Source organism: Phaenicophaeus curvirostris, chromosome 2 (genome assembly GCF_032191515.1).
Source record: "Phaenicophaeus curvirostris isolate KB17595 chromosome 2, BPBGC_Pcur_1.0, whole genome shotgun sequence".
Lineage (NCBI taxonomy): Eukaryota > Metazoa > Chordata > Aves > Cuculiformes > Cuculidae > Phaenicophaeus > Phaenicophaeus curvirostris.
Genome location: NC_091393.1, coordinates 42,388,632 through 42,402,873, shown reverse-complemented (window position 1 = coordinate 42,402,873; position 14,242 = coordinate 42,388,632). Strand labels below are relative to the sequence as shown.

At 34.3% G+C, this 14,242-nt stretch overlaps 1 protein-coding gene across 14 annotated transcripts in view; it reads left to right on the top strand.

Annotated features, from left to right (window-relative positions):
* The window catches only part of TRDN (triadin), a 217,455-nt gene that overhangs the window by 92,238 nt on the left and 110,975 nt on the right, over positions 1 to 14,242 (top strand). For all 14 annotated transcript variants that reach the window (XM_069851798.1, XM_069851792.1, XM_069851787.1 and 11 more), the window contains one exon: positions 8,763 to 8,834. In XM_069851798.1, the coding sequence (XP_069707899.1) occupies positions 8,763 to 8,834 (72 nt within the window). The remainder of the gene's footprint in view (positions 1 to 8,762; positions 8,835 to 14,242) is intronic.

Sequence of the window (14,242 nt, the reverse complement as noted above, 5' to 3'; positions counted from 1 at the left end):
TACTCAGAGGGTGGTGAAGCACTGGAACAGCCTCCTGAGGGAAGTAGTCATGGCACCAAGCGTGACAACATTCAAGAAACATTTGGACAATGCATTCAGACACATTTGTTAAATTTTGAGGTTGTCCTATGCAGGCATGGGAGTTGGACTTAATAATCCTTGTGGGTCCCTTCCAACTCATGTCATTCTGTGATTCTGTGATCTGACAGAGTAAACAGTACATAATGTTCAAAAGACATTGGATGTCCACAAATTTTAAACCTAAACAATGCTTTTTGTCTTTTTCTTTGGTTAAGCTTGACAACAAAATCCTTTCTTCCTACGTGATACTCATTTATATAATTGCTGGAGATTTGGGGAGAACTTTTACTAGGCAGAAGTTACAGTATAAAAAGCACGCACAGATCTTGATTTTAGTCCTGGAAGATTTTGGTGGCATGTAGTTTCATCTTTATGGAGAACTGCAAAATGAGATGTCTGCAGCTCATTGCACCTTACTTAGATATCCAAAAGTTAATGCCAAACTTTAACCTTTAGTTGTCTTTATAGCCAATGGCATGAAATGGAGGCCTCCAGAGGACAATTTCATCCTAAGAAAAATGCCTAAGATAAAAAAGATGAATCACTCTTTGAAGGTACCAATTTTTCTCCATTGACTATAAATGGATCCCTTGGGTGACTTATCCAAATTTAACTGTCTAAAAGTTAACTTTTAAATGTCTGTTTGAGACAGAGCCTGCATGCATTCAGGAAACAAGCTAAAAATATGCAAGCAAAGATTTTCCTCAAATGAAGACTTGAAAGTACAAATTTTCTGTAAGATTTCAAATGATATCATCAGGAGCCACTGTTGGCTCAGCCAAGAAAACAGCAGTGAGACTCTGAAAAGTATAGACATTAATGACAGCATTCCTACAGCATTTTGGGACCGAGAGAAGAGAAAAAGGAAGAAATATAAAGGGAAATATTTTCTTGAATAAATATGGAGGGCATTTGCTCTCCAAATGTGCCAAACAAAACAATCCTGAATAATTTTAACATCAGAACAAGGTCCCAGTCTTTACAGTTTCTGATTTAATGAAATTTACACTTTGGAATTTTTAATTGCTATATGCTTACAGCATTCAAGATTTTTTAGAAAATTTTTATTATATCCATTTATACGTGGAACAGAAAGACATGGTAAGTTAAGTCAGTTTCCCAAATAACATAAAGGAGCCCTTGAGCAGAAGGCTTGGAAATCATGGTAGTGAATCCCAGGACACTCTGTCTTAAAAGCAAGCTCTTTATAGAAAGAAGGAACTTTTCTGGAAGAAGGAAAGGGAGAGAAGAATAGCAATCAACAGAATGTGGTTGGTTTAAAGTAATCATTAACTCCAATAATCCAGTGGCAAGGGGGTGTGTCCATTATTTCTCATAATTTTTCTTACCCTTTACTCAAAAAACAGCAGCTTTAATTGAAATTGGTTTGATTTGGGCTATGTATATTGTCTTGCTCTAGAAACCACAGCTGCTGAGGAGTATTGCCTCAAACCTAGCATCACCATATGTTTTAAAGTGTATAAATTTTTTCCTTGAATTTCAATATTTATTTTATTACTATCATTATATCATAACCTTGTAATTCCCAAAAATATTACAGCCATCTCACTGAGTTTCTTATTTACCTAACTTTCAAAGTATTAGATACTTAACATCTATGTAATACATAGCTGTCATTGATTTCAGCATAAGTGAGTAATCATAGAATCATAGAATCACTAGGTTGGAAAGGACCCACTGGATCATCGAGTCCAACCATTCCCTTTAATCACTAAACCATGTCCCTGAGTACATCAGCCACCCATCTTTTAAACACCTCCAGGGAAGGTGAATGAGTTAGCATCCAACACCACTGCATTTTTGGGCTCAGATCCTGATAATTGATCTAATAAAATCTCTTAGTTCTTTTCCCTCTAACTTCAAACTGCATTATTGATATTCCAACTCTGGAAAAATGGTCATAGATTCATTGTGACTGTCAAGTACAGAGGACGTAAGTAACATAATGATAAATTTCTCGTTTCTCTCATTCTGACAAAAATATTCAGAGAGGTAAAAAACTTCTTAGCTTGTGATCACAGCTATTTGTTTTCCACTGGAATTCCTTTGATTTCTATATTAAAGGTATTAATTATCTACAGATCAACGGTAATTTTTGTAATTTGATTTTATCAATGCTAGGTTGGTTTTGTTTAGCAAGACTTGGCATATACACTCTTTCTTGAAGAAAACATAAAGTTTTAGCATTTTTGAAGTAATGTGTAGTTATCTTTTCTGACTTTAGTACTGAATATTTTTGAGACGTAGTTGGACTAACAACATTTGAAATGATGTTATGTACAGATAAACCAAATACAAATAACTCATAAATTATTGAGCAGTGATCCCATGACATATTAAGTATCTATTGTTTTGCATCATCACAGCTTATCTATACAAACTCCTCATATTCATGTTAATTATGCTAGGAATCACTGTATATGATACCAATTTATTAAAGGTTGCTTGGAGAGAGTCAGGAAGACCAAATACATCTTTTCGTTCTACAATCTGCTTTTACAGTCCCTTTGAACTCCAGTATGTAGCAATGGCTATAATAACCCACCATTTCTACACAATAACCCATCATTTTCACTGTTGTTGGACTGGCTGCTTTGAGATCCATCTATAATGTTTCAAAACATAACACGTAGGATTATTTTTACCTGCTAAATGCATGTGATAAATAATGTGAGGAACTGGAAATAATTCAGTTCCTTTTTCAAATTTTCAATAACATTTTCTTTTAATGTCCAGAAAAGCTGTGTGAATCTTTACTTAACATATAATGACAGAACTGTTAAAACTTAACTTTTAACCCCTCATTGGCTTCAATCTTCTGAAAACTTTAAACATAACACCTTTCACAAGATATAGATGGAGCTAAAGAAGTATTTTGGAGCCTCAATGTAGTAAAATCTCTGGAAAAGAATTCTCAACAGATATATTGTAAGTGGAATTAATTGTGCAGATCTGGTGCAGCTAAGAGATATTGCAAACACTTCTGGTTGGGACCAATAGCATGGACAGCAAAAAAAAAAAAAAAAATCACTCATATCTCTACCTGTACCTCTCTTGCCTGCCTAATTTGTACACTTGATATGCACATTTGCATTGCATGAGGCACAAAGTCCCAGGAAAAGAAAAAAAAATTAAACAAATTTCCAGTTATGACTTTGATTGTTTTTGGTGTCTGAGTGAAAACATACAGACAAACTGATGTTCACACAACCTCCTGGAGTCTGTGCCAATGGAATCTCACACCTGTTCAGTTACCAAATCAAGTACGGCTAAAATAAGCATTTTCTGTTCATAAACATCATTAAATAAATATTTATATTTATTTGTGTATATATGTGCATATATATACAGAGATTCTCATCTGTGCATATATTTAGTATATATGTATATAAATGTATATGAGAATGCGTTGCCAAAAACAAAGGATGAACTCAAATCTCTACACATTAAAAGTAGAAGACTATCAAGTTGCTGCTACTTTCTGTTTGGTGCCTCGTGAAGGGAAATTTAATGCTTCCCCCTACTCCACTCAAAAGTGCATTGAGATTATCGATCGGTGTCCTTCCTTCCTACACCTTCACTGTTAACCTGCTGGTCCTTGCTTTTAGCTTAATAGACAGATGGCCTCCCAAGGCTGTTAGGTTATTTATAACAGGTTTGGTTTCGTTGCCTGCGTGTTGAGGGAGGAGTATCTCTAAATAATACGCTTTATACATAAGTTAGACATTATGTAGAGGTCCAATATTATCTGCAATATTTTTAATGTATTTCAAACCAACATGAAACCTATAGATAGATTTGGTTTCTTATGTGTAACCTCTCCTTTTCTTCTTCTCTTATGCATTGCAGTAGTAACTGACTGATAGCCAGTGTAACAGAATATGAAAATGTGAAGTATTATGTTGCTACTGGTAATCACTGTGTATACTGTAACAGTATTTTCCCCTGGGAAACAGCAACCTCATGCAAAATAAGAGTTTCACCATTTGTTGAGCAATTAACCCCCTTATAAAGAGCCAGATCTTGAGTGTAACTGAGAAACAGAAACATATGTTGGCTACCAGGATAGACATCTTCGAAAGCCTCATTTTATTATCCATTAACTCCAAAAAGGTTTCAAAAAGGGTTCCAAAAAGGTCATTAAGTACCTGCTTAAACTACTTTTTTCCATTTGACATGATTTTGTTATTGCTTTTAAGACTTGTGGGAAACATCTATCTTAGTAAATTAAGCAACTTGACTGTTCTCTGGATGTGATTCCTTCTGCCATAGGGTGGTCAGTTTCAATTATACTTCTGCAAGGTCAAAATGGGCTGGCTGCATCCTGGTTGTCTATTGGGAGTGGTCCTTGGCCTTTGCTAACTCCTGAACTGATCCAAGGAATTGTTTGAGACACTACCATTTGATACAGGTCAAAATTGTTGAATGCTATTTAAAATAATGTTGCAGGGTATGTAAGTCTGGATTGGAGAGACCAGTAACATTCATGGCCACCATTTAATTTACTATTGTGCATAAAACCATCATGTGTTGCTTAGAAAGGAACCTGTATTTCAATTCATTCCTTCCACAGAATGAGCATTTGTGTTGCTCGAAACAGTTACACAGTCTCACCTCTTGATCCTCAGCTATTCCTTCTTAATGAAAAAGCAATTTGCTTATAGTTTTTCAGGCATACTTGTATAAGCAGAGAAACCCTTCCTTAGAATAGTTACAGTCTAATATTGAAGAGAAATGACTAATAACAAGGGAGGCTCATCTTCAAGCAACTTACATGTCAAAATTGGAAGCCTAGACAAAATGATGGGCCTCCATTAAGATTTCAGTCATCTAAAAACACAATTGGCTATCTTACCTCGTTTTGCTGATCCATGTCTTGTTCCAAGTTTCATGAAACATTTGATTTGCATTTATTTTTTCATAGGAAATGACTCTGCAAAGAGCACACTTTATTTTAATTATTTCTACTATCATTAGGGAAAGATGTCACATCTGGGCAGAATAAGATTTATATGAAGATATTTTGCTGTGCTTTTTCGAAGATACTCTAACAATATTGCTTTAAGTAATGGCATTATTTATCACTATATACAATGGGAATATTTAGCCATTTGCAGAGCCTTTACTTGTTTTAGAATAATAATAATAATTTTACAATAATTTCAGGAGTGCTTTCTTTTATTATATGATCTTTTGATTTAGAATGATAAATTTAGAGACTATCAACGTCGATTAAGGTCACTGCAGACAAATTGAACTGGACAGATCAGAGAAGAAAGAAAGCTTACACAATTTGCTGTTATCATAAGAAATCAATTTATCCACAATGCTTGGACACGACACTTTTGACACATGTATAAAGACATTGCATAGATTGAGAAAAGCAAGGTAATTAAAGTTTGTCTTGTAATCCTTATCATGTAATATAAAATCTAAAATATTCATAAACCAAGTCAGAATTAGTTTCTTCATGGTGTCTCAAGAGAATTAATAAACACTGATGACAGAAGAGTCAGAGAGGGCGAGGATTGTAACTTATTTTCAAGTATTCATATTACCATCTCATGTCTTAAAGTTTTACAGATCCTTGCAGCATATTTTTTTCCTTTCAGGAATTTATTCATACCTTAACGTAAAACTTATTCTCTTACTGCACACATTCCTATGAGCTTAAAGTAAAAACCCTTCACTATTTCAGTTTCCATCAGCTGTAATTTGTTGTCAGATAGTTTCTTACAATATTTTGTACCGAGGATTTTCCTGTAGAACAACCGCATGGACAGATTAGTCAAAGAAATGTATGCATGTTTTTATGTTTGCAGTTACATCTTTTGGTGCAATCAAATCCTAATTAAAAAAAAATCAAATCAAATGAAACTTTTCAGCTTATCTCATAATTGAAAAATAAAGTCTACTTTTGAAATATGAAACAAATAAATGTGAAGACACTAAATTTCAGTGCTCTTCTGTGGCTTCATTTTTAAAGCAGTGAGATAACTGTATGTCCAATAATAATAGTGGTAATCTGGATAATGACTTCTCATGATTCATGGAATGATGTGATTGACCACCAGGGCCGTTAGAGTCATCCTGCTTTCCTTCCATTTACATCATGGATATGTGTTCAACTGACCACTGCTGGAGTCAAGATAGTAGACACAATTAATCGTAATGGCCTGATCTGCTGAGGCCAATTCCTCATTTCTATTTATGAGTTCTCTGTGCTGTAGAAAACTGCTGTGCTTTATAACTTATAGAGGAGAGAAAAAGGAAGAGAAAAGAAACATGACTTAGAATAACCCCTTTAACATATTTCATCAAAAGACTGAATAAAATATTTATTCAGCTACTGTCATTCGTATTCCCATCAAAGTGAATAGAGAGACATTTAATAACATATGGAAACATTAAAGAATCTTTTTATCAGAGTCAATGGGAACCTGCTCAGAACAAACATTCTGGCCTAAGGGAAAGTTTTTGATCTATGAAACTTAAGCTGTTGGTACTTAAAACACTCTCATATTGGATCATGTGGTCAATTTGCATGAAATAAATGATTTGCTTAAAACTTGTAAAACTATAAAATAGAACTTGACAAGCCATTAGCAATAAGTAGTATTGCATTGGCATTATACCAATGAACACTGGTGCAATCATTAGAAAACTGGTGCTACAGCAAAGAACAGGAAGATAATGGTGCCAACCTGTACTTTGACCTAGAGGTGCTAGTTCATTGCCCCACACACTACATACCAGACTACAGTCCAAATTATTTACTATCCCTCTTCATTACTGATCTAGTCAACATTCTGAGCCACTGCTTTTTATCATCTTTCATGCAAAACAATTAGTACAAGTTATAAAATTTATTACTTTCTCTATCTAGGGATAAAGGTGGCTTAATTTAGGCAAAAACAAAGAAAAAACCCAACCAAAACTAGCAGAAAGAATAAGATTATTTACCCATTCTTCATATAAAAATCAATATAAAAATTATTATATTGGTTTTTCTCTCATTTTGAACTAGGAATTCAGTTATTCAGTTAATTAAGTTTATCTATCTTGACAGAGGATATGTGTATAACTTTTGTATTCTTGTTGGAGACAAGTGGTATTCAGCTTCTCGTTAGCTCAGTTTGCAATTTCAAGATGTTGGGGTGGTTCTTTTTTTGAGACATAAAGTGTTTGGAATATCATGGCTAAACACCTGGATTCCTGAAGCTTGTCTATGATTTGTTTTAAAGCTAGAGTCATTACGGGATGAGATTGGTAAATATCCACTTGTGATAATTGCCAAGACAGGAAATATATGGAAAACTTAAGATCTTTACCATTGCTGCAGAGCACCTTCAATGCATTGATTTTGTCAATGTGTCAACATTTTGTAAACAGCTCAGGTATCTGAGTCAAGTCTGAGAAGCTCCATGCCCATATTTTACACAAATTACCGGATGAATCTAACTACATGCTTGTAAATTATTTGCCTGCAATTATATATATGCTGATGAGATGTGGCAATACTAAGAACATGGTGCTCAAATCCCATTGCTGTCTTCAAGCTAATGTTTTTCTCATGCATTCCCCATGAGTACACATACTTTTGTAAAACTAGAGAGGTAAGTATGATATTGCAGTTTCTGAGGCTCATTAAGATCTTAATTTCTCTTCAGAGTCTATCACCAAACATGAGGCATGGCTTTAAATTTCTGGTGTGGAGTTGGAACTGAGATTTAACAGCCTGATTGCATGTGGACTCTGGTGCAATGAATGTATGCCGGTGCATATAACTGAATCAATATTGTATATAACTGCTTAATTTTATTTCACAGGTCACAATAAGTTGTGCTTCCCAAATGACAATGATATGATAGCTACTGAGCGTAAATACCAGAGAAAGAAATTAGAAGGAAATAATGAGATTGGATACAGGTGTTAGAAAGCAGAAAAGAAGCAGAAGTTACATGAGTGCAACAGATCTGCTCGTGAATCTTTGGGAAAATGAAAAGAATTTTTTTTAAAAAAATATGTATTTTTTGGATAAAATATGTAATCTGCACATAGGCTAAATGAGTACAGAAAGTGCCAGTTCAATACTATGAGAGAGTACAGTTCAGCACTTTGAGAGAGCAGAGGTGTTTTAGTCAGTAGCTGGAATCAGAACCTTGTCAGTGTTTACAGTGCATGACCTGGTTAGTATAGTCTAATTGAGAATAATCCTTACGGATGAGAATCATAATAATTTTTACTGGTGTCTCAAGAAGTTCATAATAAGTGGACTTGAGGGAACAACTGAAGATCATTTGTTAGGCAGAAGAAAATAGGCTTTTACTGTAGAGGAGGCACAATGAATATGTAACCTTATTATCACAGTATTACTCTTCGGAGTTTTTCAGTCTAATGAAGAAAAATAGAACTGTGAGCAGTTCAGCATATGCTTGAGTTGCTTGGACTTCATTGATTTAAAATGCGTCACTTAAAAATAAATGATTTGTTGAGAAACACATTTTCTTTCTATGCTGTCTGAAAGATAATAGCTTTTATGCACAATGTAATATTTTAAACATGAACAACTCTGAAGGGAGCTCAAGCTCCCAGTGAATCTGCTCAGTCTTTTTTTTAATGCATTGTCTATTCTTTTTATTCTGTATACTCATGTGCAGGACATAAGGAAATGATGCCACCTCGTCTTCTTCTAGAACATAGTCCAAGAAAGAAACCAGCAGATATTGAAGGCAAGTTTAGTTTTTTCCTCCTTTACTGACTTCTACTCATCAACTTGACTCTGTGTTCTAAAGGATTTTGTTTATAAATATAACCTATATAATAAAACTCATCAAATTACTAGGCCTAGCATATGAATGGTGCAGTCATATTTGCATGATTTAAATATTCCCTGTAGTAGTCCCACAGATGGCTCAGAGGATTTCCTGAGTGAAATAGATTAAAAGAGTGAGGCTCAATCTGCAAAATGCTTCAGATGGTGTTCATCCACAAGTTGACATCTAACACAGCCATTATCCTCTCAATATATTTTGGACTACTCTTTCAGCTATTGTTATTCAGTAATGTTCCTGTGTACTTCCTCCAATAATTAACATAATACTTCTGGTTCTACATTTATCAACTTTACTCCTATTTTTAAAACCACTGAAAGAAAAATCCAAAGTCAGATTTTGCCTTCAGAAGGTGAAAACATAACCTCTGCAATTGAATTATATTGTTTACAGTCTAATTATATCAGTTCAATGGTTGAAATATACATTTTAATTTTAAAATGGACTATAACCAATGACTTAATACTACTAGTGTAATATACATTCTCTACATCATATTATTTAATAGTATAAAACACAAGTCTTTTTGCAAAATTATAAAACAGTTTTTATATAATAGTTTTCAGTCACTCAGACACACCATGACACTTGCTAATCTTTCTCATAGCGGTCCTAGTTCTGTGTTATCCAGAAAGCAATTATAATGTAAGAGAGAAACAGATGGGATGGCAGCAGAATAACTAACACGAGCCACAAGATTTGCCTGCATCTGGAAATGGAAAATGAGAGTTATATTTTGACACAATTTAGAACTAAAACAAAGAGTTAAATTAATTAGATATTTCTGTAACATAATTACTGTAAATCTCGATGTCTGGTGAATAATAGTTACGTGACAATTTATCTTGTTCCCCAAATTCTCATTTACCTCAGATGAATTTTTTTTTATAAACACACAGTTTAAAGGCATATAAAACTATGGTCATTGTGACACAAGATTGTATACGAATAGTTTTGCAGTCCTGCTTATTTCAGGGAAAGGTTTGAATCCTGCTTATCAGAAAAAAAGAAGTCCCTTCAATGTTAAACATTACTAACCACAATGGAAAAAGAAGACGTAATGGAAAGAAGACTGCTGCGTTTGTTGAGTGATAAACTTAATCTTTAAATATAACTGTTATACAACATGAACTAGCTTCAAATTAACATTAAGTTCTTGATTTTCAAAATCATGAGGAGCATGCAATTACTGCAATTGCACATGGAAATGACTATCAATGACCAGTTACACATTTGTGTGTTTCATTAGCTCATTTATGCATGCAATTGAGGTAATTGTAAATGTAAATTAGACATCCACTTGGCAAACAAATTGGGGGGCATATTATCTGTTCAGAATCATGTAACTAAATTCTCTTTAAGTCTCAAAGCCAGTCACTAGGAAACAATACTAATCACTCAAGAGTTTGGGAGTAAATGAAGAAGGAATTACTTGCAAAGTGCTGTGGCGAAAAGCTGTTACATTGTACCATCGTGTGGTTTACTTGCATGAGAAAATACAAACCAGTGCCCTTAGGAACCCTAAGCTTTATTTCAGCCCTGGGGAAAATAGTTAAGTAATTTATAGGAAGATTTGGCAAAATGTCAGAAGGGGAAAGGACAAGTAGGCAGAAAAAAATAAATCTCTGAAAAAGCTGAAGATGTATGTCTCTGTGACTTCTTAATGGTTACATACCTTTATGACTGGTACATCACTAAATACCACTGATCAGATGAAGTCAACCAGTTGGAACAAAAGATTGCTGTTATCATAAAAATAGTCGAAGATAATATAATAAATTCTCAGAATAGGAAACAGGTAGAAGAATGTATTAATTGAGAAAGGTACTTAATATAACATAGAAGGACTGGTCCAGCTTTTGACAGAAGCAACCAACTCTGAAGAGGTAAAATTGTAGGAAGTAACAGAACAATTTTCACAGAGAAGAATTATGGAACTAATATATTTGGACCCTAGGCTTTCCAAATTGGTGATAATCAGACACTAGATACAAAACCATGGAGCTGAGAACACCTTATTCTTCTTCTAGATAGACATGGTTTTCGCATTGCCCTGTTTCTCCACTGCCTTCTTAGGCCATCTTTGATGATTCTTGCTTCTGATAAGGTGAAAACAATGGGAGCATATGTGTCAGATGCCTCTAACGTATTAAAATGACCTGACACTTTCAAACTGAAAGCTTTTCCTGGATGATAACCAACGTTCAGTGGAAACTATGCTCTGCTGAACTTGTGAGGTTTTAGAAAATGAGCTTATTGTTATTATATATTAAATATCGACCTTTGTCTTCTTGTCATTGTTATTTTCTTTTCCTTCATCTCCACAGTAAATCTTTTAGAAAAGAAGTGTTTATGTAAGTCAATGTCAATTTGTACACTCTATTTTAGTGGTGTGCAATAAATTGGATGGAAGGGTGTGCATTGAACATTTCAGATGTATCCTGGCTGAAAAGAAAAATGCTTTGTACTCATCTGGTCAGAAGGGATAAAATCAGATCATTACTCTCCTGTTTCATGGGGGCTTGACTCTTTTCATAAAGTATTGCTGTCTTGAGTTCTTATACTCAAAGTTCAATGAAGAATTTGAGCTTGCAGGTCACCAACAGAAGAGAATGAAAAAACAAAACAAAACAAAGTATCCTGTAACAATAAACAAGAGAAAGAGGGAAAAGAAATTTGTGAAGAGGGCATCGATACATAATGTCTACTTGTGTTCCAAGTTTGGAAAGCTTGTTTGGAAAACCATATAGTAAAATAAATAATATTAAATTCTTTAGCTTATCTTTTTGCGGAGCTTTCACGGAAGTAGTGCGTACTCTCAGCTTGGCTGACACTGATGCTGCCATCCAGGGCGGATGTTGATGCTGGCTGTAATTTGAACAGATCCATTCTCTATGGCTATCTGCACTTTGATATGGTTCTTCCTTGACTGTAGCCTTCTCCCCCTCCTTTAACTCTAGTTTTCTTGTATTTTGTTATCCACTGTCATCCTAAAACTACTCTACAGTGTAGATCGATTCTCTGTGAATCTGTCTCTGAGGTCTTGACATTTTTGCTCAGCTCACATAGCTTTTAGCTTCCCCCATTTCTCCATTCACCTGAGAAGGACTCTTCTTTCTGATAGTCCTCCCATGTTATGCTCTCTGACATAATATTCTCTCAGGAAGATGCTGCAGGTAGACAAGGAATCTGAAACTAATCTTAGAAGTTTGTTTAGTTATATGTTTCAGAATAGCAAGCTTTGCTTTCTTACAAGATCACAGCACCTTTGTGAGAAGCTTGTATCAAAATCCTTCTCTCAGTGGAAGGCATCTTAATGTATATTGTGTGTGAACACAAACAGACATTATGCTTTGTACCAGTTTGAAGAGCATTGTATCACAAAAATGCTTTAAACAACATTATATCTGAGTATGATTTTCCAGGTTATACTGCCATTGAAGTCTGTGCTTGTATTTTTGAGTGGGAGAGCATTTATCACGGAAGAGTCATAAACATCTGTTCTAATTTATTAATGGATCAGGATGGCCTCTGAAATACTCTCCTCCTTTGAATTGAAGTATATTAGCTGTTCTTTGCCATCTTGCTGGTATTTGTGGTATTAGATGAGATTAAAAGGAGAAAAATTTAAACTATCTGTAATGTGTTCGGAACATCACTGAGGAAAAAAACCTAAACATATTATCTCTAGATCATTCTGAATCCTTTAATTGCAGGTTTTGCAAAATGCCGTGAAGTGAGTTGCTGAGAAATACGTTTAACTTCCTCCAGAACTCCTGCAGAGGCTAAATTGGCATTGTAATAGCAATCTGCAACTATCATTTTTGCTATATAGAATGCACACAATCTGAATAACTTAAGAAGAATTTCTAGTCTATAATTCACTTCATGAATATAACATTAGGGGATATAACCAAAAGTATCTGAATTACTAAAGTCAATACACATTTTAACAGAGCTTCCTTGATGTATAGAAATGTATAAATCTTGTACAAATCAATCTGCCTCAGTACAGTCTGTCAATGGACTTCTCTACAAAGATTATTCTATAAAAAATTTTCTTGTGTACTATAAAATCAATTACCCTTAAAAAAAGACCTTCTAGTGAAAGACAATGATTCAAGCTACAAAAGAAAATGAAGAATTTTTACATTTTCTCCCAATTTAGAACATTTTATTAATATTGAAATTATTTGTGGATAAATTTTCTGATGATTTCTGATCCGAGGGTGAATAAAAAGAAATAAGAAAGATGTTTCTGTCAGAAATATCCTAGTTCAATGGGCTAGGTTTTACTGAAGTAGTATGCATAAGGTTTCAAAGTGAGTTTAATGATTTAGATTAGACATTTAAGCAGTAAACTCTAATGATTTAACAATGATAAAAAATGCCTGAACCTTCTCTGTTTCAGAAAGCCCTTGACATTTTACTTAATGACATGTGGCTTTTATGTACTACTTTTATTCCTGCATGAGACAGGCATTGGGGAAAAAAAAAGCTTACTAGTACGTAGAAAAATTATACACAAAGATATTTATATTTTGATTAAACCTATTGCTATTATCTTGTTGTTATCATTACTAATAAGAATACAATTGAAATATTAGACTACATATTGTAAAATAAGTCTTCTCCAAAATCTACCCAGTAAAATAAACCCAAATAACTGTGAAGTTTATTTTAGCTTTTGAAATTGTTTTTTAACTGTTACCCATAAGCAATAATCTTTTGCATATGTTCAAACTGCAAATGGAATATACTTACTTGAATTAAGGTTCTTTGAGCTTTCAGAGCCAGAAATTCTGTGTTTCTTTGGACAGAAAAGTGAAACCCTTGAAGAAGAGGTCCTGCATAGCCTGGGCATTCCATTTTCCTACACCTCAGACATTCTTGCTCAAACCATAAAAAGCATCCTCAAAACCCTTCTTGGCATTGATGACACAATTAATACTGCTGTTGATTCATGTTTCTTAGTAGGAATTTCAGTCACAGGAGGGGGAAGGCTAACTCTGTTGCCTTAGCTGTGTTGGTTTAGCTCTTGCTAGCAAAGGTCATACCATAAGAACTCATTGCTTCCCTGGGAATTTAATTCTTCATCCTAACTCTATTAGCATCATGCTTGCCATTGACTATTCTCCAATGAGAATGGAGTTTCTATTCCTGGTCTTATCATGGAATGGCATGATACCTTGACATTCATACTCTGGCTTCTTTATACTGGTATTTGTACTCCTTTGCTCCCCACTGTGTTGTTTAGTGAGAACAACATATAGCTTTATGCTGTTAACAAACAGATTTGGTGCTTA